Genomic DNA, 26,982 nt, shown 5'->3' with positions numbered 1-26,982 from the left:
TTAAATTCGAGCTCGTTTATTAAACTAAATTGAGTACGAGTTTGATGAGACTCGGCTCTTGAGCTATCGAGTCAGCTCGAATCCCACCGGACCCACCTATTGCTTTGAAATCCCGTGAGCATGTTTTAAAATACCACTTTCGAATTCAAAATCTAGCGCATATTTTCTCAAAAAAGAAAAAATACCCCCAAGGAGTTCATGAACAAGTGTGCCTTTTCGAGGCAAACCACACGCGCGGTTGGAGTTCGTGGACTGCAAGAGGCGAAGGATTGCGAGTTGTGAGTTCACGGAAGGCAAACCAAACCGCGAAGATTACAGCGCGGGAGATGATAGTTCACTAAAGGAAGATCGGACCGCCGAAGGCTCGTCAAGCAGTTCAAGCTCGTTTATAGTGGAACGAGTTGAGTTCGAGCTCAAGAATGAGCTCATGAGTCGAGCTCGAGTTGGGTCTGACTCGAGCTCAACTCGACTCTGTTGACCACCTGCACTAAATACAAGCAAAATAAGGTGAAGTTGTGGGTGTGATTTATTTGAGTGCACAATTTCAGATAAGATCTTTTCCACTTAATCGGGCCCCGTCAGGCGACCCGCCCGAAGGCTATAAAACCCCCCTTTCCTTCTATTTCTCTTTCTCTCTCTCTGCGATTCTTGTTTGCTTGCAATCGACCGTGGAAACTAGAATCGCAAGAGAGCAAAAAGAAATGGGTAGCGATAGTGGAGTCTACACAGAGGAATCTGGCTTCGAAAGAGTCGACGATGTTAGCTCTTCGGATGTATCCGCCTCAGCCGATCATCTAGTCATTATGGTTCATGGAATCCTAGGAAGGTATTATGATTTTTTCAGTTTCGTTCTTCTTTGATCTTTTTTGCTTTACCGTAGAGGATAAGTAGAAGAATTTGACTGGTGCTAGACTGAATTCGGTGTTGTCCTGTTTTTATGTGTGGTCAAAACCCCGTTCTCCTTTTGTCCATTTTTAGTTCTTCTGAGAAGTCATACCTCTTAAGTTTTTTCTTATTTTCCTGAGATCTTCAATGTGGTTGGTCTTTCCGGTGAGTCGGCGACGTGTGTGTATTGTGAGACATTTGGCTACAGATGGATTCAAGTGTTTTTTTTTTCTGGGTATGCGGTAGTAAAATAACTATTTGATAATAATTTTATAATTCTCTCAGGATATGGATGAACATAGGTAGGGCAACTTGCTTGTCTTGACCTAGGAAAAAGAAATATTAAAAAAAATTGTTATATGGATAGGATACGATATGGATCAAGTGGGTGGGCGTTGTAATGATATGTTTTTTTATTGGTTCATTTAGATCTTTAGCATACAGGTTACTATGTAATTAATAATCGGAGTTATCTTTTAGTATAATATAAACTTTGGTCAAAGACGACGAAGAACTAGGACTTGATGTTGGAGGTGGAGATTGTTGGAATTTGTACCATGTAGCTTCGTAATTACTAATTGTTATAAATTTTGGGTTTCCTTCTCCATTCCGTTCTCTGCTGTTTATATACGTTTTATTTCACGGATGCTTCAATTCATTTATGTCTTTGTTATAGGTTCATGGTATGTCTACATTTCTAATTCTAATTCTTGTTGGCTGTTTTGTCGCTTGTATTTAAACTTACGAATGATTGACTTATAAGTTCTAACACTAAGAGTGTGATTAAGAACAACTTAGAAAATGTAACGAGGAAAATTTATCGCATCTATAAACATTCATTAATTTGAGATCTTATTCATATTATCATAGCATTATCGAAAATAACTTACATTTGTTATCATTGCACGCGGTCATGATACCATTTATGGTGCAATATTTTAGCGATTTTGTGTATAAGCTCGAATAAACTTATTAGTTTTTTTATTACATCTTTTGTGCACCGTTTGGGAATCCTGCTGATCATTTATTTTCTGGTTTTTGGGAGTTGTAGGACTTTTTGTGGGGGAACAATGGCGGTGTAAACAGATGGGTGAATTGTGCAGGAAGGAGTTGGGTGATGGGAGGGTGGCAGGCAGAGATTGGTTGGGGTGGTGATTCTTATTTTCGCTTTCGAATGTTTGTGGTTGATCAAACTATTTTAACTTTAAAATCAACGTGTGTGTGTTTACATGCTTGTTCCCGCTATTGGAATGCTTTTACTATTTCCTTGGCTGTTTTAACGATCCTTTGTTTTTTATTCTTCTAAAAACTCAACCTTTCTCTTTTCACCTTAAAAAACTTCCTTTCTGAATTTGATTTAATATGCAGCACTGATGACTGGAAGTTTGCTGCAAACCAGTTTGCGAAGGCTCTTAAAGACAAAGTGATTGTTCACTGTAAGGAAACTCTTACTGAGCACATGTATTGATATTTTCCCACTTTACTGTAGCTTAGTTTCAGCATTTCAAAATTAAAAAAATGATTTGTAGCAAAACTTCTCCATCCTGCTTTTGAAAACTTTATATCAGCAAACATCTTGCTGAATATGGAAACTATCCTATTCCCAGTAAGGAAAAATGGAATCTATTTTGTCAGTTTTTGTGAAGGGCTTAATCTGATACTGGTAATGTTCTCTTCTAGGGGGCCTCCAAACCCATGGCATCCCTAATGGAGATAAAGGGCAGTGACCAACTGACATAATATCACTAGTCAAAATTGGTAATTCAAGTTAGAAAAGAAATCTTCAATAAAATATTGAGATTCCAAAACATCAGAGGATAGATTACAATGCCATTAATAGATCATAATTTTTAGGGGTACGATCTATTAATCTTAAAAAAATGATTTACTGTCTAGGATGAAAAAAAAAAATCTATGTAGATGAAAATTTTATGATATTCTACTATAGATTATGAAAAAAATTTAAGGATCATGAGTATCATGCACTTGATAGAAAAATCCCCTTTAAAAGAAAGAAAGCTATATTGTGGACAAACTAATAAAATTTAAACGTGCTTTCGACAAATAATCAAATAATGATTAGTATAGTAAAAGGGGAAGAAGGAAGAAGAGTGGAAAGATATAAAAAAATGGAAATTACATGATTTTTCCAAGAGAGTCTATCCCAAAATTTTAACTCTTACATTTGACAAGGAGGGAAAGAGAAGAATCTGCATTTCTACAACAAGATTTTATTCAACCAAGATTAATTAATTTATATACCTCAGATCCTTATTTCTAGTGCTCAAATGGAAGTAAATTAAAATAAAAAAGTCATCAAAACGAGAAATTTTATAATTTAAAGGATTTGTTAAAGAACTGCAATCTCTAACTTCATTATGTCCTTGTTATACTTGTTACGGTCTCGGAAATCTAAGATAGTTATAGCTTTGGTAATTAGCCGCAAGGAACACTGACTCATATGTAGTCTAGAGGAAAGATTCTCAAAAATAGCAACATTACCTAAATAATATATGATAAGCTCCAAAACAACCCCAAAATAAGGTAACAACATTCTTAGGAGTAGATAACAATATGTATGTAAATACAAACGCCCATTTAAACAAACTTTCTACAATTAAAATTTCAAATTTCCTGCTAAAAAATTATATTTGCGCAAGCCCAAATTTCAAACCAGTCTTACTGACACAAACATTTACATTTCCAAGGACTACAGATTTTTGAGTTTTACATCAAATTTTGCCTACCTTGAAATATTTAGTACCAATAAATTATTTAGTTGATATTTCTCAATTTTAGTTGGGCATAATTGTTTAACTTCCTATAGAAATAACCATTAATTATCATATGCAGGCTTGTCTTGCCACTCCATAAGATACATTTGGTATCCTGTATTAGTATTGGAAATGATTTCATGATCAATTATAGCGTCAACTCAAGATTAATATGATTATTTGAAAGTTGTGTGGCTATTGGATTAGAAATTAGGAGGGGCCAAAAGGAAAAGAACCTAAGGCATTAGTTGACATGATATAAAGTCAGGTTAAATACAGTTAAAATTTAAAAATAAAAAAGCTTAAGTTCAAATTTAATGTTTAAACTTGCAAAAATTTAAATTCCAAATGACCATAATTCTAATATTTACAAAGTTTTAGATTCAGATCACCAACTACCGTTCTGGGGTTAATAAAACAGTGACTTAATGTTGTGTGCATGTTCATTAACTATTTTTAATCTTTTATGTCTATGCCTAGTAACTTATTAAGTTTTTGGGGATTTTCAGTATTAAAAAGTTTACTAAATCCTTACTACGCTTAACACTATCATTGTCAGGTCTTAAGTCCTGAATGAGAAAAGTGGAGGGTTGTGTTAGGTGGTTGACAGCCAGCGTAAAACTTATTGAATAATCATGACATGAATCCTTTAAAATATTGTGTTAATATTAGGGCGTCCCTTGGAAATGCGCACTGTATGGCCTGAATACAGCGACAAATGTTCAAGGGCCGCTACATTGGCGCACGGGTGCAGTGTTAAATAGGCAAAGGTTCCCACATCAAGGACAGATGTGGGCAAAGAAGCTAGTCCATGAAACTAAAATTACGATAAAAACTTGGAATATAGGCTCAATTAGAGAAAAATTAATGGAATTAATAGATATTATAATTTATAGGAAGATAAACATTCTGTGCATTCAAAAAACTAAATGGGTTGGAGAGAAGGCTAAGGATATTGATATTTTAGGATATAAACTATGGTATTCGGGTAGTAGTCGTACTAGAAATGGTGTAGGTTTGATTATAGATAAGAGTTTGTAGGATAATGTTATAAAAATTAATAGAATTGGAGATAGAATTATAACTTTAAAGATTGTTATTGATGTTAAGATTTTTAATATTATAAGTACTTATGCTTCTCAAGTAGGTTTGGATATTAGTTCAAATTAAAATTTTGAAATGACTTAGATGAATTAATACAAAAGATACCTCTTGAAGAAATATTTTTAGTGGAGGAGATTTAAATGGACATGTTGGTAGAGAGATAGATGATTTAAAAACATTCATGGTGGCCACGAGTTTGGAATAACAAATAAAGGTGGTAAGATCTTATTAGATTTTTCTTTAGCTGATGATTTTTTAATAGCTAATACCTTATTTAATAAAAGAGATGAACATCTTATCACTTATAAAAATGGATATAGAAAAATACAGATTGATTATTTTCTTATAAGAAAATTAGATCGTTTAGATTACAAAGATTGTAAAGTTATTTCAAGTGAAAATTTATGTACCCAACATCGATTATTAATTTTGGACTTTAAGATAAAAGGGATAGAAAATAAAAAATAAAGTAAAACAATATTCTAGGATTAGATGGGGACATTTAAAGAATATTAACAAAAATATTTTTTAGAGTAAAATTTTAGATCTTAAAATTTTTCTGTTTCTGTATGAGGATGTTAATATTATATGGAAAAAAGTGGATAGTGATATTAAGAATATTGCAAAAGATATGCTTGGAGTTTCGAAGGAAAAAGCTCTTAATAGTAAAAATAATTGGTGGTGGAATCCAAATGTGCAAAAAGATAAAAAAATAAAAAGATTTGTTATAAAAATTAGTTTAGATGTAAAAATTCTAATAATTGGGAAAGCTATAAATAGGCTCGTAAGAAATCTAAGAAAGCTATTTGCAATGCAAAGAGCTTAATCGTAAAGAGCTTAGCTTTTAATAATTTATATAATAGATTAGATACTAAGGAGGGAGAAAGATATATGTATAAGTTAGTCAAACAAAGAGATAGGAGTAGTAAGGATTTAGTTCAAGTGAAATGTATTAAGGATGAAGATCAAAAAATATTTTTCTTAGAAGATGATATTCAACAAAGGTTGATGAGATATTTTGCTAAACTTCTTAATGAAGAATATGAAAATACAATTGACTTTAGTAACTTTAGCACCCTAAATGAAAATAAAGATTTTTTTTTTCGGCGTATTAGTAAAACCAAGGTTAGAGAGGCTTTAAAGAAAATGAAGTGTAGAAAAGCTGTTGAACCTGATGATATTCCAATAGAGATGTGGAAATGCTTAGGAGATGAAGATTTTTTTGGCTTACTAAAATTTTTAATACTATTTTGTATACTGAAAAGATGTCAGATGAGTGGAGAATGAGCGTGTTAATTCTTTTTTTTTTTAAGAATAAAGGTGATGCACAGGAGGGTGTGAATTATAGAGGAATCAAGTTAATGTGTCGTAGTTTAAAACTATAGCAGCGGGTTATGGAGTGTAGGTTGCGGATGAAACTAATGCTTCACAAAATCAATTTGGATTCATGTCGGGTAGGTCTACTATGAAAGCCATACATTTATTGAGAGGTTTGATGGAGAAATATAGAGAGAGTAAGGAGGATCTACATATAATGTTTATTGATTTAGAGAAAGCATATGATAAAGTTTCAAGAGAAGTGCTATGGAGAGTTCTTGAAAAGAAAGGAGTTAATAACTCTTATATTCAAATCATTAAAGATATGTATGCATGATCTATTACTTGTGTTCAAACACATGGTGGTTTGACCAAGCATTTTCCTATTTCGGTTGGATTACATCAAGGATCAGCCTTAAGCCCATATCTTTTTGCTTTAGTCATGGATGTTCTCACTAGACATTTGCAAGAAGATGTACCTTGGTGTATGTTTTTTGCTGATGATATTCTTCTTGTTGATAAGACTAGAGAGGGAGTTGAAGGCAAACTTGAATTATGGAGGTCAACTTTAGAGTCTAAAGGTTTTCGCTTGAGTAGATCTAAAACTGAATATATTGAGTGTAATTTTAGTAGCAATTGACCTAGTGATGGGATTGTGACTTTGGGCGATCAAATCATTAATAAGATTACACGTTTTAGATATATTGGATTTATTGTTCAGAGTGATGGTGAAATAGATGGGGATATTATCAACAGAATTCAAGTTGGATGGTTGAAGTGGAGGAATACATAGGACTTGTTGTGCGATAGAAAAGTCCCCCTCAAACTTAAGGGAAAATTCTATAAGATGGTGGTGAGAGCTGCAATGCTTTATGGCACCGAATGTTGGCCATTAAAAGAGAAGCTGATACTAAGTTAAGTGTTGCAGAAATGAGGATGTTTAGGTGGATGAGTGGCTTTACCCTTAGAGATAGGAAAAAAATGAGCATATACGTGAAGAGGTTAGAGTACCTCTAGTGGAAGATAAGATTAGAGAGAGTCGACTTAGATGGTTTGGTCACATTAAACAGAGGCCTTCCGATGACCCGGTTAGGAAAGTTGAGGTATTAGATTTGACTTATGTTAAGAAAGGTAGAGGTAGACCTAAAAAGACTTGGCTAAAAAATATTAGAAATGATCTTTTTTTATTAGATTTAAATGAGAATTTGACTTTTAATAGGATACAATAGAGAAAAAGGATTCATGTAGCCAACCCCACGTAGTGGGACAAAGGCTTGTTGTTGTTGTTGTACTAACTATGACACTCACGTGTATAATTTCTTACTAATTAAGTTTTTCTACATTTTATTTATTTTTTATTTATTTTTGCTTAGGCTATTATTTTCTTTTGTTTGCTTGTATATGTTTATATTATTACAGGTAGTGAGCGCAACATGAACAAACTTACTTTGGATGGTGTTGATGTTATGGGTGAAAGATTAGCTGAAGAGGTTGGTCTGTAATTTAGATAATGAAATGAGAATTTACATTTATGAGTGTTAAACTTCGATGAGCACTATTTTGCTACTTGGTTAGAATTTTTCTTATAAATTTGAAAGAATGAAGTGAGGTCCTACTCTTATGTAAATTATGGCTGATGAGGCTTTTTAAATAGGTTGTTGATCTCATCAGTAAAAGACCAGGACTTAAGAAAATTTCTTTTATTGCGCACTCTGTGGGTGGATTGGTTGCAAGATACACAATAGGAATGTTATACAGAACAGTAGAAAAATCCCAAGTGAATCTTGCAGATGGTGCCCATGGTGTGAATGCTAAAGGAACAATATGTGGACTAAAAGCAATGAATTTCATAACTGTTGCTACACCTCATTTGGGCTCTAGGGGAAATAAACAGGTAATAGTTAATTTTTATTTCTGCTTTACATTGTTTATTTCTGTTATATGCTTTATTGAAATGGTAAAAGAATGATATGACAATTCACGTTTGTTTAATAGAGGTGATATTTTGGTGCAACTTTTGACAATGAGATAAGCAGCACATGTTCTTGTGTGCTTTTGAATCTCGTTCGTTTTGATACAATCTATCATGTTAAGAAATCTTATGGAATGGATTTATTTTTAGAGAAAATGAATCAAAATCTTTAAAAAAGAATAAAAAAACTCCCACGTCTTTAAGGAGTTGAGTTACCAAAATGATTCTTTAATATAGTTAGAGACTATTTTGATCTTTCACCAAGAGTCAAGGGAGTATTTTGATCCTTTTTTCTTATTTTTAATTAACCAAAAAGTGCCTAGAGAAAATGCTAACTTTTGGCAGTTCTCATGCCCTCAAACTTGAAGAAAAGTGAGTGCTACCCATCTACTAGACATGAATTAATTTCCATATTAATTACCCTTTCTGAATAATGGCTAGATATCTGTATAATTAATTAATACGACTGTGAATATTTATCTCTTAGGAATATAATTAATTTCTCTCTTATCATAACAAGTTTGGTTGAGAAAATTACTCAATAATTCTCTTCTATGATATCTGTTTTTCTCCGTATAATAAGTAGAAGCCTTTAGAAGAGGGCAAATAATTTGTTCGGTTCTATTTTATTTTCTATTAGATATGAATTTTATTGTTTATCGAACTTATCATAATGGTTATGATTGTTATGATCCAGGCTCCGGAAAATTTCAAATCACTCATCAAGTCATATTTTTTGAACATTAATTTATCTTGTTTACTCATGTTGAATCTCTGCTAGAGATTTTTGTTCTTTTAAATTTTGATGAATTTAATTCTACTCCTAAAAGATTCGAACTTAAATTTATCCACTAAAGAAAACATACAACTTTGCAACTTTCCTAGCCAAATCTGCCACCTAAGCATATGCAAATTGATCCGCCACCTGAGCCTACTAGCTGGAATTATGCCACTGCTCCTAGATATTCTTCTAGAATCTTTCATTCTTCAAATTCTTATTGATTTCACACTGCATTGGTCTCCATTCTCAATCCTTTATTCTATTTAGAGGCTAAAGAATTTCGAGCTCTTAAGGATAATCATACATGAGAAATTTTTTAGTGTTTTCTGAATGTGAGACGCAAAAGCTGCAAATGGGCCCACTTGATCAAGCTTTGCATTGATGGTGCCCTTGGCTGCTGTAAGGAAAACTTAGTTGTCTTTCATAACAAGCAAAATATGATGTTTAATACAAAAAATATTTTCATCTTATAGCCAAAAAAAAATATAGTACGAATGGTCATCTCAATTGCTGCTTCACAAGGATAGCCACTTCACTAAATGGAAGTGAAAAATGCCTTCCTTTATTGTGATCTAAAGGAAGAAATTTACATGAATCTTCCACCTATTGTTTCTACCTCGTCTCCTATGGAAGTATGTAGGCTGAAATGTTCGAAGTGTGGATTGAAATTGGCACTTATGTATTGTGACGCCCCCACTTGTACCGACGTGTCAAATTCTTAAGAATTTGCACCAATGTTCAAAAATTATGGAAAATTGTATATTTAAATGACTATAATAGATATGTTATGATTAAGGCGTTTTGTGATTTGGACTTATAAGGACTCATGAAAAAATTTATTTTACTCCGTCAAAATACTAGTCATTACATGTATGGTTTGAAAATTTTTCAGTCAACATTATTTTATATGTTTTAAACAAAGTCAAATTAATCTTTTTTATTTTCTTACAAGACATCTAGTAAGATTATTGTTCTCGAAGTTTATGTTGATGACATCATGATTGCTCAGGAAAATGTAGCTCTGGTTAGCTGTTTGTGATGACATCAGGACACATTTTAAATATTTTGGTGTTTTCACCTCTCAAATTTGGATGTTCACACTAATTCCACTATTATTTTTCTAAACCAATATATGAATACAAAGGATTTGATTATTTATGCTGCCCTCCAAAACACTTCTCCTAGAGATACTTTATTACAAGTAAACGGAAATTATTGCAATTAGGAAGGTGATTTTTTATCCTGCCATATTTAGACAATTGGTAATCAGCTTAAAATATTTTTCATTTACATTTGGCTGTTATTTTTCTTTTCATTTAATATTTTTTAGGACTTCGAGCCATGGTTTGTTCTTTCCACTCGGTTCTTCTCTTCATCTTGTGGGATTTAGCGATGAGGATTGGGTTTGATGTTTGGCGGTCTTTCATCTGTTGGTGTATGTTTCTTAGTAGTTTTTTCATCTCATATAAGAGTAAAAGCAGTCTCTTCTAAGTAATCAAGTGAGTCCAAATATCACATAATGTTTGCCGCATGTTTAGAGAACATTCATCTTTATGGACTTCAATTTGTTGTAGCAATCATAAGATATGTAGACAAACCAATGCCATAGAAATCATTGTAGATGTGATTTATCATAAGTGAACAAAACATGTTGAAGTTAATTCAATTTGGTAAATGTTTTATACTAATATTATTTATCTTCCTCACATCTCTACAAACCATTAGATTGCCAACATATTTATGAAAGTGATGACATGACAACTATATTTGTTCCATGTAGACAAATTGATGCTTCTTGACAAACTAGCATAGATTTGGAGAGGAGATGTCATTGAGATATGAATTAATTGATGTATTAATTATTCACTGCAAATTATGATCAGAAATCTATGTAATTAATTAGTATAACTATGAAGATTTAGCTCTTAGGTATATAATTAATTATTTTATTTTATTATAAAGTTGGTTGAGAAATTTGCTTAATTGTTGCCTTTGTGATTCTTATTCTTCTCTGGACGACCCTCCTAGAGGACAGCTAACAATTTGTGTATCCTTTTTTGTTGTCATCATATTCTTGTAGCTTCAAATTCTACTATATTTTTGCAAGCAAGCTGGCATTCACAATTATTATTTGTTGTTGGCCGAGATATGATGTCGAATGTTGACTAATGAAAAAAATGAAAATGAATGAAACAAAATAATGAAAAGGAAAATCAAATAGATGTGTCTCTCCACGAACTAATCAACCTATTGTTGATCGGTCCACTAACAACAATTAAGAGAGAAATAATACAAATCTTCATTGCCATAACTTCTTTTCAACAATCAAGTCTATAAGAAGAAGAAGAAGAAAAAAGGAAAAACTTATGCTCTCTATCTTCCTTGTGTCTTGCCCTTGTCGACGAGCAGCTTTGGACTGTACCCAGGTCGCTCGTGTAAATCTCCTTCGCCTCCTTCCAATCCTCTGTAACCGGACATCTCCACTACCGAGCCACACGAGCGCTTCCGACATCCGACGTCTGACTGAGCACCCCACGCACGGTATTGAACCGTGCAGACGCCTGTCCGATCCCTTCTTGCAAACAATCCCATACCAGCCCTGCCTCTTGCCTCCAGCTTTCTCTTCCACATGCTCCGACCATACTGAACCTGCATGAGTGCCCACACACTAGCCCGCGCGGTCACCGCTATGCTTATCTGACGCCCTAGTCTATGCGTAAGACCTGCTCGAGCAGTCCGCCTCCTATCTCTTGTGCATAAATCACTTCAAGTGGTTATTTATCTTTACTTAAAATATAATATGTCAGGTTGTCGAGCTTTGACAGTGATCTTAATTGTCATCTAATCTGTTCAAGAAGAATTATTCTAATTAATCTTGTATAAAATTATCAATTGTAAAGAAGGTACACCAATTTGAAGAGCAGTGCCGTGATTTTTAATCCAGACGAATGGTTTTAATTTGTGAAGACATGCGCCACGATTTTTAATCCGGGTGGATGATTTTAAAATTTAAAGACTCGCACCGTGATTTTTAATCGAGGCAGATGATTTTAATTTTTTGTTTTTCATCTCTGGGCATATGAATTTGATAAATGGAAGACCTCGTGTCGTCTACCTTAGGTCCGGGAGAGAAGAAACAATGACAAATGCCATACAGACCTCCCCGCGAGAGAAGGGGATGCTGGGAGGCTGCTGAAATTGTTCCAGAAAATCATTGGAGAACTATTGGAGTTTTAATTGATTAATTCAATTAATTAACCCGAGAATCATTAATTTGAATTAATTTATTACTTTAATTAAATAATGAATCAAAAATTAATTAATTAAAATGATGATTTAGTTGAAATTAATTAATTAAAAATAATTAGTTAATTGCAATTAACTAATTAAAATAATTAAGTAATTAAAATTAATTAATTGAAAAATAATTGATTAATTAAAAATAATTGATTAATTGAAAATTAGTTTTCACTAATTAACCTGTACAAACAACTCTGAACACTGCTCTTCAAACCATGTACAAATCAGCCGCAAACACTTCTCCAAACCCCTGTACAAACAACTCTCAACACTGTGTTATACTGGTCCAACCGGTCCAAGACCGGCTCACAGACAGAGGCGGAAGAGTTCCGCCTCTCCTGTACGCATCGACCGAACCGCCATTTCAATGGAGCTGTTTAGGAAGGTTTTTTGAGGGAGTTAGGAGGGAAATTTGAATGTAAGGACTGTTTAGAGATTTCCTTTTGGATTGTATGCAGTAAATAGTGTGTTTTCTTAGGGTTATGGCATATTGAATTTGGCTGAAATTTGAGATCTCTTATGTTTAGGTTTTTGAGCTCTAGCGGCGTCTAGAGATTTGGGAGAGATAGATCCTCCTTTCGAATAGAGGATCAATTGTATATTGTTATTTTTCTTCCATTAGTTTGATTATCGCAATAAAATTACTATTTTTCTAGTTTTTCCTTTGGATTTGTAGACTGTTCTCATTGATATCATCAAGATAGTTAGGTTTTACTTGGGAATTTCTAGTATTTCCTATCACACTGCTCTCCAAACCCTCTACAAATAGCACTCAAACTCAGCACTCTCCAAATAACACTCAAACTCAACACCCTCCATTGGACCGGTCCAGCTGGTCCATACAGGACCGGCCCACGTGTAATGTCGGGACTTCTCTGCCTCCAGTACGGGCCGCTCAAACTGCATAGCCAAAATCTTTGATTAGTAAGGATTTAGGAGTTGAGGGAAATTTGAATGTAGGGACTATTTAGATATTTCTTTTTTGATTGTATGCATTCAATAGTTTGTTTTCCTAGGGTTAGGGCATCTTGAATTTGGCTGAAATTTGAGATTTCTCGTAGGTTTTGGGCTCTAGCGGTGTTTAGAGAATTGGGAGAGAGAAATGCTCCTCTCGAATAGAGGATCAATTGTATCTTGGTATTTTCCGTTTACATTTCATCAAATAATAGAAATTATCTTTTGTTTTTTCTAGTTTTGTGTAGATTTTTTTTGGAGAATTCTCGCTTTTTTCAAAGATTGATAGGAATTACTTGAGATCTACAAGTATTTCCTATCAGTATTTTTTATTAACCCAAAGTTGTTCCCACTGCCTGTTAACCAGTAGGTGCAGCACCGTTATATTTAGCGGTGAGTCAGTCTTCAGTCTTCACTAACTTAGCTGCTAATTGGGTTGATATGGGACACTTCTTAGGACTCTGTTGGATGCTTATTATGAGAAATTGTTCGACCAATATGTAATTTTTATGTGATAACTCGTACTTGTCCATTGGTCACTGAGAACGAACTATATCATAGTTTGAAAGATTCATGGGGCAGCGTGCATATGTACCTATTTGTGCAAGAGCTTAATTGCAACTATTTCCTTGAACTCGAGTTTTTCAGAAGTTGTAATTAGTTTTTTAATGAAGGAATGGCTTATGGCATTAAAAATAAAACATGCCGCATCTTGAATGTCTTGTTATCACGTACTTCTATTGTGCTAAATTTATTCTCTTGATGCAGGTTCCCTTTCTTTTTGGCCTCACAGTTGTAGAGAAAGTTGCTTCTTTAATTATTCACTTGATATTTAGAAGAACTGGTAGGCATCTGTTTCTTACTGATAATGATGCCCAGAAACCTCCACTTCTACAGCGCATGGTGGAGGATTGTGAGCTCCAGTTCATGTAAGTAAATCTTTTCTTTTTGCCTTCTGCGTGTCTATGGACTTTTTATGCAAACAAAGCGGATGATAATGAACTTTTATAGGTCTGCATTGGAAGCATTTGAGCGTCGCGTTGCTTATTCAAATGTTGGACATGATCGTATCCTTTAGAGTATTATACTTTGATTCTACTTTTATTCTCTGCATTAGTTTTTCTTTTTTTTTTTTCCAATCTGTAATGCTATCTGATTGTATAGTTTTATCTTCAAATTATTGATCTACTTTTTATAGTTAGTTAGTTATTGTGCACATTCAGGCAAGGGCAGATCCACCTTATGCCCCCCCCACCCCAAAAAAAAAAAAGTTTTTAAAAGACTATGGTCTTTAAGCAATTGCCCAACATAATCAAAGATGAACCAAATAGAAAGATAAATAGTAAAGAAAATTTAAAAATATCCTTACAACCAAAATTTATTCCAGGGGCGCTGCCTCCGAAAACCCCTGCAGGGGCGCTTCCCTGGAACACCCACCCTGAAAATCAAGCCTGAATCCACCCCTGCATTCAAGTCCGTCAATATGAGAACTTACCCTCCTAAAAGATTGTTAGATGAGTCAAGTGGTATCTCAAGTCTTTTAGGAGTGAAGTGATCCGGCTAAGCTTACCTGAAATTTTGATTTTTTTTTTTTTTTTCGTTGTTCGTTCACATTTAAACAACTGCATCTGATTTTATATTGAACATTCCAAAGAAATATAAATCAGTGCTTGAGAAGTTTGGAAAGATTACAAAAATGTCTCTCCTTCTATAACTGTTTGCTAGGCGGGCATGATTGTGTAACCCTTGTTTAAATTGCTTCAATGGCGTCACATGTTTTTCAAAGCTACTTATAAATCAGATATCGTTGGCTGGAGAACTTCATCAATCAGACGTAATTCTGAATTACCAAAGGTAATACTTTTCTTAGGTATCCATCTGTAGGATAGCTTTTCCATCTAACTATCCAAGAATTGGTTTCTATTGATGAATTTATTTGATCTTGTTACATCTTTTTTCTTCTTTAGTGGGATAAATCTGTAAACGAGAAATATCCGCACATTGTCTATGAAGAATATACAAAAGGAAGTACTGCCGAAAGCTGTTCACACGATACTATTGAAGAAAACAACAATGATATGCTAGAAGGTAAATTTTCTGTTGTTGTTAGCTTATTTCAATGATCTTCATATGGCTATTTATGTCCGACTCGTGCAGCTTACGTTCATAATGCAAATTTGTATAAGTGAGGGTGCTCTTTCCACTTTTTCTAATCTTTTAGTTAGATCCTTCTTTTTCACTTCTTTATGGCTGATAACATTCATGTAGATAATTTACTTTCGAGTGCTGCTATCTAAATTTAAAATTTCTAAATGAATCTGTTGACCTCCCTGCTATAGCCAACAGTATATATATATATATATACCTAAATCATTAGCTGAGGCGGAGCTCTGCCGCAAATCTTGAGGGCAATTCTCTCTCTCTCTCAGTAGAAATGATATTTCTTTATTAGATTTAAACGAGAATTTGATTTTTAACAGGACACAATGGAGAAAAAGCATTCTTGTAGCCAATCCCATTATTCCCATGTAGTGGGACAAAGACTTGATGTTGTCTTCATCGTCTCTCTCTCTCTCTCTCTCTCTCTCTCTCTCTCTCTCTCTCTCTCTCTCTCTTTCTGACATCCACATCGCCCAACCAAAAAATAGGAAAACAGAACTAAAAATATGTGGATTAATCATTCAAACATAAAGATTAAATGAGAAATAAGCATTTGAAGTTTCCAGAATTTATTTTGTGAACATATGTTTTTCAATCACAAATTACCTCTTTGAAGCAACCTCGGGATCAAATTTGCGATCGGCATAACAAATTTACCTCTTTGAAGCAACCTCGGGAATTTATAATCATAATCTAAACAAAATGAACAGCACACACCATGAACTCATATCTGCACTCTTTTTCCCTCCAGAATTCTTACATGCCTAAACCGATGCCAATTTGTATTTTATATTTCCCCACTTGCAGAGAAGTTGGTTGTAGGTCTTACTCGCTTGTCATGGGAAAGGGTCGATGTAAGCTTTCACAGCAGCAAGCAGAGGTTTGCTGCACATAGTACAATTCAGGTATCGGATTCGGATATTAGAAGAAATGGTTATTTTTAAGTGACATTTCCCTCTTATAATTTGTCTGACGCTGAGCAGGTTAAGGATACCTTTATGCACTCAGAAGGTGCCGATGTTATACAGCATATGATTGATCATTTCCTTATATGAGTTCTCATTCTGCTATTTATTTCGGATTCTGATATTTGAAGAATCTGGCAATTTGGTAATGATGAATTGCAGCTCGGAATTCTTAACAAGGTCAGAGTATACTTCATGAGGGGATAGGAAAAGCTCACCTCCATATTTAGGTATGTCAGATAGTTTTTTATTATTGTTTTTTATTTATCTTTTTACAAATTTTGTGATCCCAACCTTTGTACGAGTGACATGTAGCCTGAAATGAGCATCTTGCGAAACTATGTAATGAAAATTGTAATTCAAATGAAATCATATTGTATATTATCATTATTATTATAAATATCATGTCATAAATATTTGGGTCTCCATTTAACAATTTGTGCATTGACGAATTGAAGAATTACATGAAAATTTTAATTTTCGAATTAAAAAATTGCTTTAAGAAGTAAGAAAATCTCTCAAATGAATCCAAATGTTACCAAAACTGTATTTGGGGTCATTAAGGCTTCGTTTGGGACGGTTTTTTTACTGCTTTTTAAAACGGAGTTTTTGTACAAAATTTTTTATTTTTAGTACAAAGCAATAAAAAAGCCGTCCCAAAATTTGGTAGATTCTACCCAACTCTTTGATTTGGTAGATTCTTAAGAGTATCAAAATTTAACATGATTTCTACCATGAACCACCTTCATCATTGCCTATGGTCACATGCAGGTTTGTTCACAAGACTATCGCCAATTTGAATTTGCAAATTTTATTAAATCCTATACCCATGGGTTTAAGATGCTGCTATTCAAGAATGAAAAAATTATTCTGTGCGGGTTTCGAACGCCGTCCAGAGACTAATTAAAATACACCATGTCACCCATTTGCTCAATACCACGGCTCAGTATTACGAGGTACCGCTCGGTGCCGCAGCTCGATACTGCTGATGTGACTACACCTAATTTAACTCCAGACGTAGAGGTGCATCCGGCATCCGTACAGAATAATTTCTCTAAAGAATGAGCCATTATAGTTAAAGTGGTCATATGGAGCAACTTCTAATCAAGTTGAAGCATTAGCTGTAAATAAATCTAGGAACAACTCTCTTCTTCATCAGAATGCCCTGTCGGCCTATAAATACCTAAGCACAGAGTATTTCCCTAAACCCTAAAACATACAATAATTAAAACTATAAGAATAAAGAGTTTGACGTAGTCTTTGCTAATATTATTTTTAGACTATCCCAGGTCGCTTGTATAAATATGCACATGTATATACAAATTTCTTGCTATAGTTACACAAGATAAATGTGGATAAAAGGATACAGAACTCATCCTATTCATTCAATAAATGGCGAAAGAATAGGCTCATTGTCCTGTAATCCTGTTTTGAACATTGCGATATCCCAAGCTGATGTAAACCAGCTAAGTAAATGTAGAGGCTTAGGAGAAGGATCTTCTTTTAGGTAGGGCACCATGTATTTCTTCATATCGCTCCGTAGAATTCCTAGATGATTTCCAGGCACACTAACAAATTTGACACGTCCAGCTTCATCCAAAGCTCTCAAACCAATCCAGTCTTCTATGTAAAGCCTGGTCTCCATTATCGAAGTGAAGAAAAACAAATAAGAAAAAGATTAAAGATAAATAAATATAAATCAGAAGCTTCATTGTTAGTGCTGTATGATTAATTCAAGTTAAATTGCAGTTATACCTCTTGCGGAGATAGAACTGGATTGAAGGCACCATTGGGATAATAGCCAAACCAAGATGTTTCCCGAGGAATCAGGACATTGTCTTGCTCATTCTGACAAGAATTTAGAAGCAAAGTAGCAAAATTCTATACTACAACAACAACAAACCTTTATCCCATTATGTGGGGTTGGCTGCATGAATCCTTTACTCTATTGTGTCTTGTTAAGAGTTAAATTCTCATCTAAGGCTTCATTTGGGAGGGCTTTTTTACTGCTTCTTAAAGCAGTTTTTTAGTACAAGCATTTTAATTTTTATGCTAAAAAGCTTTGCTTTAAGAAGCAGCAAGAAAGTTGTCTCAAACGAAGCCTAAATTTAATAAAGAAATGTCATTTCTAATATTTTATAACCAAATTTTTTTAGGTCTACCTCTACCTTTCTTAACATAATTCTATGAAGACAAAATACTTTGAAAACAAGTAAATAGGACTAGTCAATGAATACCATGATGAGAACTAAATTATTCAATCGACTGAATCTTTCTTTATAAGTGGCATTCTTCTCGTCTGGTTTTTCATTGTTGAGCTTGGGAAGGAAGCGGCACTTTTCCAGATAATTAGATATATCCTGGAGATGACAAACACGTTAGGATCAGATTTCAAGCAGCACAAGACTTTTGCAATTGCCCAGCTAAATAAAGATGAGATATTAATAAGACTGACGATCTCTGAACAATTTTTTTTTTTTTTTTTTTATGGTTAATTTTCGACCACCTACATTAAATTCTATAGAAGAAAGGATACAAGTCCAAAATTGCGGTTATACTCCAGCCATGAAAATTCAATGCACGCAACTAATTTTCTGTATAGCAAAAAATATTTGGTTTGTATTCATTGAGAAACGGCCAGCACGAAATCAGTTCTCTCCAAAGAAAGGTTGGAAGCAAGTTTGTTAAAAGTTCCCTAGACCAATTGCTCAATGCCTAATAAAGCAGTACAGTTTCTTCTTTTTTAAAAAATATTTTAGCATTGAATGACATTTTTATTTAAAATAAATATGATATTCATTAACAACTATCATTAGTTATTTGGTTTTAGAAAAAAAATTAAAATGTGATTTTAAATGAATAAAATTTGTTTAGTCTTCTCTAATTTCATTAATTAAAATTTTCATATTTCTCTAATTCATGATACTTTTTCTATAATTTGTACTTAATTTTGTTAAAATTTTAAGTCATTTATTAAATACTCTATGTTTTACAATTATTTTTAAATGTATATTATATTTATTTAAGTTATGAGCACTCTCATCAATAGAAGCATCTTTGTGCTTTGCGCATTGAAATAGAAAAAAAAAAAAAAAAACTTGTGTATTGCATTGTACTTTGAAATCACTGACTAGAAGCTTGAACATAAAAGGAGCATGGCCTCGCATTAGGAGACAGTTCAGAGTCAATCTAACCTATGAGCCAACTTGGGCTCAACTTAATAGACCGCTCGTGAGTCAAACTTGATAGACTAATGATTCAAGCTCAAGATAGAGAGTCAAACCTAAGTTGACACATCAATCGATTTGTTTTAAAAAATTAAATATAAATACAATTAAAATATAATAAAATTCAATGGTTTATTTATAAGTTATTATAAAATTTTTAAAATTAACTCACATTTGATTATCTCTAGTTATTTCTTATTATTTATGATCTAATTTGTCATTCTTTTTATCAATTTATTAAGTAGCTAATTAAATTATAATCATTTTCTCTTTTTTATAATAAATGAGTTGGCATATGAACTAATTCAAACTTGTAGAATTGCCCTCAAGATCAAGGTCAAACTCACACTAGAAGTGGCTCGTATTAGACTCAACTCATTTATGTTAGCGTGCCTAAAGAATTAGATCACCAATCATAAAGAAAATTGATACGTAAACAATCCCAAGGGTGTGTCAATGTATCAGTATTTGGCAAGTGACTGGTCTTGGGATTGGAGGGCACATTCACAAAATCACAAGGAATGACACGCTCATTGGTGGGGTCAAGCAGGATTAATTATTCTGTGTGGATACAGAATGTCGTCCGGAGAACAACCAGAATGCGCCACATCACCCCTTTGCTCGTTACCGCCACTTGGTACTACTCGATACCGCTCGGTATTGCGGCTCAGTAACACTGACGTGACACATTCTGGTTAGTCTCCGGACAACGTTCTGCGCCCGGCCTCCGCACAGAATAATTTCTCCAACGATAGGACAAATAGAGAGGAAAAAAAAAGGAATTTAGAAAATCTATTGGCAAATATAACAAAATGCTCACAAATAATTTTTGAAAATCCTGGAAAATGCCAACAAGATAAGTAATGCTTACTGTAGGAATTTTGAGATAGCCACTAGGAGCAAGGTGTTCCTGCAGTTCAGAAGTTAAAAAATAGGAATAATCAACACATTTGGTTCGTTCTAAATGCCTAGAAAAATCATTATAAGAAGGATTGCATTGAGTGATCAAATTGATTTTTAAGGGCTAAAAAGATTAAAAGAGACAAACCTGCATAAAATCAGTGTATATCTCTGTTTTAATTAGTTCATCCGCGATTAAGCAGAAAATTCCTGACTGCAAATGAGAAGCATTGCTAAATAAATCGTATAGCAGAAGATTACATAAAGGCAAAGCCATCAACAATTTTACAGATAAAATAAGGGATCGGAACAATATTGACTTGGAAATTTTGGCAGTTAAAGGTGTAACAACAAGATTACCTACCCCACAAAGTGGCACGGAAGCTGTACCAGCAGGTGTTCCTGCAGTTCAGAAGTTAAAAAATAGGAATAATCAACACATTTGGTTCGTTCTAAATGCCTAGAAAAATCATTATAAGAAGGATTGCATTGAGTGATCAAATTGATTTTTTAAGGGCTAAAAAGATTAAAAGAGACAAACCTGCATAAAATCAGTGTATATCTCTGTTTTAATTAGTTCATCCGCGATTAAGCAGAAAATTCCTGACTGCAAAAGAGAAACATTGCTAAATAAATCTTATAGCAGAAGATTACATAACGGCAAAACCATCAACAATTTTACGGATAAAATAAGGGATCGGAAGAACAATATTGACTTGGAAATTTTGGCAGTTAAAGGTGCAACAACAAGAGTACCTATCCCACAAAGTGGCACGGAAGCTGTACCAGCAAGAAACGAAATTGTTAACCTGTTGGTAAAGCTTAAAAGCATAAGACGATTTCATATTTTCTACTGACTAACATGATTGTTCAAAGGCTAAAATAGTACAAAAGAATAATAAGAAAAAATACATGAAAAGAAGAAAATAATATTTTCTTATGGATAAAAAGAATGAGAAGAGTTTAAACTTTAGCAATACTTTTGGGGTACATTTGTTGCAACTACAACTGACCTTAAATTTGATTATAAAATTGTTGTAGAAAAAGCTCCTATCTAAAGCTATATAATTTTTTTTTTAAAATATAGACAGAATTATAAAATTTTAGATTGAAAAATTATAAGTTGAAAAGTTAATTGTCAATTATTAGAGTGACTGCAATTTGAAAAAAAAAAAAAAAACTACTTAAAAGCTATCCCAAATAGACGTTTGGCGTATGTTTGAGTAAAAACTCCATCTACATAGATATAGATGTTCCATAATCAGCAAAGAAATTTGGCAATTTGAGGTACATTTGGTGCGACTACAGTTCCCTTGGTTATAAAATTGTTGTAGGAAAAGCTACTATGTAAAGCTATAATGTAATTTTTTCTATTATCATGGAATAGATCTATGTAGCTTATAAATAACTGATCAAATTGGCAATATTATTCTTCATTCAATCATTCTTTATGCGATCTAGAGTGTGCATGGTTGCAATTACACGATCCCTTAATTATCACTAGTTGCTCCTTCAACACAAATAAAAATGATCTTCTAGTAAGAAGAATTAGCATCAAAAGGGCATTTGATACAGCAAGACACATCAGGTTTTGAGTTTCTTACAGGTGGTGCTCCATCACAAAACTCAACTATCCCTCGTCCTATCAAGTTTCCCTGAAGAAAGATATAGAGGAAACTTTAATTAGCATCGTCAAGGCACAGGAGCATCGAACGAAGGAAAATCCTCACTTAAAAGGCCACAAGACAATTCAATAGAAAGAAAAAAAGAAAGAAAAAAGTCAGTAAACCACATAATTATCAGAAGGGGTGGAAATAAGAGCTAGATTGCATTATTGAAAACCAAACATAGATCGGGTGTCACTGGCAAATATTGAAAACCAAACATGGAAATAAGTGATTCATGTAAGGACCACTATGTAGTTAGAGTTAGTAGAAATGAAAGTTAAACTTGTACATGATAAACAAATGACATATTCAGATAGCTTAGAACAGATTGCCTATGTTCATCCAATTAAATGACGATATACAGATTCTAGAACCTCCAGGTTCATATTCAGGGTCTCCTACTAATATACTTGAAGAGTTTAAGGAAGGCATAGAGAATTTTAAGTTAGTGCATGGAGAGCTTTGTAACTTCTGATAGGATTTTTAAAAAAACAATCAAAGGTACTGGAATAAACTGATAAACGCAAGCATCCATAAGTTAAACTACACAAGCAAATTTCAAGTAAAGATGAAAATGGTTACAATAAAAAAGTTCAACTCTCACCTGTGAAAGGCCAACAATGTTGAAACCCCCACCTAGTTCTTTCATCTTCTTTACCTGTCGATCAAGTAATGCATTTTGACATGATATGACAAACCCCCGAGCATGATATGGAGGTAAAGGGAAGTTGTTCCATAAAATGATGTTACCTTTTCACAGGCAAAATCCGTCTGCAAACACACAGAATACTGAAGTGATAACTAACAGCAGAACAAAATAGATAAGAGAAACATCACCACAATATTTTACAGAAACTTAACCTGTTGATCAAGTGGCACCACCCATGAGTCCCATGAACCTTTTCCATTCTCCCTGTGAAATTGTTAAAATTCTCAAGCATCCGGCTCTAAAAATCCTTAATCAAAGCCGATAAGTACCAAACACAATCTCCATCAATTAACTAAGACAATGACCTAATCCAATTCAGCCGGCATTCTTATCAAAAGAAAAAGTAAGTGGAACACGCATATAAAAATTTCTTCAAGCTTCAACATACTTTTGTCATTTGATACTAATTCAGTCGGTAATAAACATAAAATTTTACGAAACACAAGATGAATCCTCAGTCCATTCTGTCAATAGAGCTCACCAAGCAACAACTTCTCAGACTTTTTACCTGAATACTTACTACATAAAATTTATATATAAAAAAAAAACCCATAACGAGAAGCTTGACGTATACGACAGTGATTTTATCCTTGTCATATCTTGCAGCCTATTCCAGTCAATTAAAATTCAAATACAAATTCCCAGCAAGTCATAAAACAAGAACGCGATCCATCTTTCTAACCTGTCAACATGACATACAAAATTTGAAACCTCACGAAACCAAAAAATTACATCCACATTCGCAACGAAACACATCAAATGAATAAATAAATAAATCGAAAAGACGATGGACAAAGGTACCCACAGGCAGTAACCTTGAGAACCAGACCATTCACTTAGTAGCTCAGTGAACTGCTTAACACCTCGATTACGACATGCATCCCCAATTCCTGCTCAAAAAATCATCAAGTAAAACCCTAACGAAGCATAAATCCGCTACAAATCCCCAGCAATCAGACACGGAGCAAGTCGAGCTCGGTGAAAAATCATAAACTAACCGTGCAAGACAATGAACGGAATAGAGAAAGAGGCTGGAAGAAAGACGGAGACCGTCGCTAGCATGAAGACGATCTTCAACAGCAACGCGTCCATTCTTCCGTCTTCCTACGTGCAATCTAGGGTTAGGTTCCTCTAAATAACTCTAGCCGGGGTTCTCCGAAAAGATCCACCGTGGTTAAGGAAGAGGTTTGGTGCACGTGAATGGAAGGGCCCCTTCGAGGTAGAAGCTCTGCGTGAGAATTTCCAGCTGCGTTTAGGAGGGAAGGCCGTAGTCACGAAGCTCTGGCTATTTCAAATATCAATTGATTTTATAGCCCTACCATCGAATATTACAGCCTTATTCACAAATAAAATGTATTAGCTTATTAGAGATTTAGATTTTGTTTGGGATAATTTTTTTATTATTTTTTAAAAGAATATTTTAGTAAAAAAATAAAATTTTTATTTTAAAAAAATTATTTTAAGAAGTTATAAAAAAGACATTACAAACGAAGTCTTAAACGAGTCAGAGCTCTTATTTTATCGAGCCACTTTCTTTGGAATAACCTACTTATTATTTTTTAAAGTTAATTTTTAGTATAAACTTTTGTAGGTTTTATTTGTGACGGTTTTTTTACTGTTTCTTAAAGCAATTTTGTAGTACCAAAATTTTAATTTTTGTATAAAAAAAGTAAAAACTACTTTAAAAAGCATTAAGAAAGTCATCACAAACAATGCTTTAATTTATATTTAGCTCGAGCATGATAAGAAATTTTGAGACTAACTTGTTTTGGACTTCAATTTTTTATTTTGAATTTAGACAAAAAATAATTAAATATGCTAGTATATATATCAATGTATTATTTAATATTAATTAAACCGACTAAAAAAACGGAAGAGCCATGCAGTGCCAAGCTCAAACTAGAGCTCGAACTTAAACTCTAGCTTGAACTCATGGCTCAATAAGCTTGTTAGAAAATTGAGTTCCAAGAGGCTCACTAGCTAGCTTGACTCACTTGCGCCTCTAAGAGATGGAAGCTTGGTCTCTATTTTTTATTTTATCTTATTTTTGTAATTTATAAATGCTAATTATAAAATACCTTTAAACCATGAAATTAAAGTGGGATTCATAATATCTTATTTTACAAAACTCATATAATATAATTTGGTTGGATGAAAAAGTACTCAAAATGAAAGGTTTTGAAAGTATTAGTATTTGGCTTGATGGATGTAATGTAAATCATTTTAATTTAATTTTTAGGTAAACTAAACTCACTCAGTTTTAAGCGAAAATCATTTACATCGTAAGCAAGCTCGCTTAATCGTTGCCACCAGCCACCGCCTACCAGTGCCACCCAACCTGGGCGCCCACCACAGCCACCCACCTCCACCAGCCGCCATCACTCACCGGCCAACACCATTTTTAAACTTTACACCAAATTAATTTTACTTCAAATCAAATAAAAAAAATATTTACCTATATTTATTTTACATTCATACAAATAACTTTAAAATATTTTTTATACTATATTTTTTACACTATATTTCTTTTTTATTCAACCAAATAATTTATGAGTCAAAAACTAACAACAAATATTAATAAATGCACGACAATTCAATGCCTGAATAGAGAAAAATCTTCCCTACCTCAATTTGGTAGGTAGTGGCTTCAGCATTAAATTCTATGTAGATATTTTCATAAATAAAATATTTTTCTAAATGAAGTTATTGGAAAGTGGATATATAAATTAAAAAAGTAAATATATATTTTTATATAAATTAAAATTATTTAAAAAATAAATAAAGAACAAAATGATTATTGTGGAAAAAGCAATTAGACAATAATTATTAAATGATAATCATTGTGGAAAAAGTTATTTATTATTTAGATGATTACAGATATTTATAAAGATGATTATAAAAATATTATAAAGAAAATAATTTTTTTTAAAAAATGGGTATAGAAAGTAAATTCTTAACACAAATTTATTGAAATTTGTAAAAATAATATTGATTGAACAAAAATTATGATTGCAATCTGAAAAATAAAATATAAAAAAAATTATTCCAAATAAAACCTAAATTAAAATTTCATTAAAGTCGTCATTTTGTGTAGTAATTTTGGAATGGCTCCAACAATTTTTAATTTGTTATTATTTATTTGATTTTTTTTAGACATTTTGATTTTTATACGGGGTTGGCAGAGAATTTTTTAGTAAAGTTCGTTATTTATAAGTTTGCTTTTTCTAAGAATTAAGGTTAGTTCCTCCCAACTTCTTAATTAGATATTCCCCGTTACTCTTAATGGTCAGTACCATATTGAGCGAAATAGTAGAAAAATCAAGAAATGTTAATGGAAAGAATTGAAATTGGTGAAATTTGATACAAAATCATATTACTTAAGGACGCCAATTTTTATTTTTTTTAATCAATTCTTCTTTTTCGCCCATATCATTGTTGCTAATGTGATGTCTTCACAATCTCCATCTCATTGTTATTAGGCTATCTCCAAGTGAACATCGTACCTGTATTTGGAGTTCGTGAATGCATGGCTCCCATCAAATGGTAAAACGCACTCCATTGTTGTGTTTGTGAACAGTGTGGCGTCCATATTGGGGTCTCACCGTTCACAAAGTCTTTTTTTTTTTTGCGGAAATACAGAAAACGGAGGCGGAGCACGTCGAGTTCAATTGAGAAAGAATATATACGGAATATTCTTTTTTGGTATTAAGAAATAAAGCTCGGTTGGAAATGAATTAATGTATTTTGAAGTGTTGCTGTATTTTGGAGTGGAAAATGAGTTTTTTACTTGGAGATGGTCTTAGGTGTTTTTTGGATGGCCACCTGCTTTAAAATTAAAACAAAAAACAAAACAAAATCTCAACATAAAGCCATGATCTCTCTGACCACCAATTTTTTTTTGGGAAAAATGGGGGCAAAGCCCGTATATTAATCACCAATGATTACAATAGCAAAATTACAAGTATAGAAGAACTATACCAGCAGAACCCAAAAACCAATAAAAGAAAATACAAAAGAACTAAAGGACTCAGAATTAGAACAACATCTCAAGGCATCAAGCCCAATCATATTCGAAAAAACCACGAAAGCCACAGAGACACTGGTTGCCAAATAAGCTGGCCATCACAGAGTCCAAAACGCAATTCCTGGTTGCCATAAGACCCTCCAAGGAGAAGTTAGAGATGTATCTCATTAGCATCATCGTCCCAAAAACCTGCCACAGCGATAAATCAGCAAAGAAGCAGCTGAACAAAATGGTCCCAAACAT

At 33.3% G+C, this 26,982-nt stretch overlaps 2 protein-coding genes across 3 annotated transcripts; one reads left to right on the top strand and one right to left on the bottom strand.

Annotated features, from left to right (window-relative positions):
• Positions 1-618: 618 nt before the first annotated feature.
• Positions 619-17,576, top strand: LOC110106430 (putative lipase YOR059C). Of its 2 annotated transcripts, none has more exons than XM_028697509.1 (11): positions 619-826; positions 2,254-2,321; positions 7,500-7,570; positions 7,735-7,974; positions 13,856-14,016; positions 14,099-14,154; positions 14,889-14,941; positions 15,055-15,175; positions 16,055-16,152; positions 16,231-16,327; positions 17,437-17,576. In XM_028697509.1, the coding sequence occupies exons 1-10, from the start codon at positions 702-704 to the stop codon at positions 16,300-16,302; spliced, it is 1,065 nt and encodes a 354-aa protein (XP_028553342.1). In that variant the 5' UTR covers positions 619-701; the 3' UTR covers positions 16,303-16,327; positions 17,437-17,576. The 2 variants fall into 2 exon arrangements, with proteins under 2 accessions (XP_028553342.1, XP_028553341.1); XM_028697508.1 differs by lacking the exon at positions 17,437-17,576 and adding an exon at positions 16,362-16,603 and having other exon boundaries at positions 16,231-16,258.
• Positions 17,563-23,979, bottom strand: LOC110106421 (palmitoyl-protein thioesterase 1). Its single transcript, XM_020836326.2, has 11 exons — positions 23,714-23,979; positions 23,521-23,605; positions 22,868-22,919; positions 22,757-22,777; positions 22,611-22,664; positions 21,944-21,994; positions 20,881-20,946; positions 20,311-20,349; positions 18,450-18,572; positions 17,968-18,060; positions 17,563-17,851 (listed from the first exon to the last, which is right to left on the bottom strand). The coding sequence occupies exons 1-11, from the start codon at positions 23,805-23,807 to the stop codon at positions 17,594-17,596; spliced, it is 936 nt and encodes a 311-aa protein (XP_020691985.1). The 5' UTR covers positions 23,808-23,979; the 3' UTR covers positions 17,563-17,593.
• Between the last annotated feature and the right edge of the window lie 3,003 nt (positions 23,980-26,982).

The sequence above is a fragment of the Dendrobium catenatum genome, unplaced genomic scaffold (assembly GCF_001605985.2).
Source record: "Dendrobium catenatum unplaced genomic scaffold, ASM160598v2 fragScaff_scaffold_948, whole genome shotgun sequence".
NCBI classification, from domain to species: domain Eukaryota; kingdom Viridiplantae; phylum Streptophyta; class Magnoliopsida; order Asparagales; family Orchidaceae; genus Dendrobium; species Dendrobium catenatum.
The sequence above is the reverse complement of the archived record's forward strand: the minus strand, read 5'-3'. Positions and strand labels throughout refer to the sequence as shown.

Bases quoted from the DNA above. Each gene is read 5' to 3' on its own strand.
- LOC110106430 (XM_028697508.1), top strand. From the start codon at position 702: ATGGGTAGCGATAGTGGAGTCTACACAGAGGAATCTGGCTTCGAAAGA. The intron at 7,571-7,734 runs GTTGGTCTGTAA...CTTTTTAAATAG, and splicing joins GTGAAAGATTAGCTGAAGAG to GTTGTTGATCTCATCAGTAA. The intron at 15,176-16,054 runs GTAAATTTTCTG...CCCCACTTGCAG, and splicing joins CAACAATGATATGCTAGAAG to AGAAGTTGGTTGTAGGTCTT.
- LOC110106421 (XM_020836326.2), bottom strand. From the start codon at position 23,807: ATGGACGCGTTGCTGTTGAAGATCGTCTTCATGCTAGCGACGGTCTCC. The intron at 22,920-23,520 runs GTGGGTACCTTT...ACAATTTCACAG, and splicing joins GGTTCTCAAGGTTACTGCCT to GGAGAATGGAAAAGGTTCAT. The intron at 18,573-20,310 runs GTAAGCATTACT...TGTCATCTCCAG, and splicing joins GCTATCTCAAAATTCCTACA to GATATATCTAATTATCTGGA.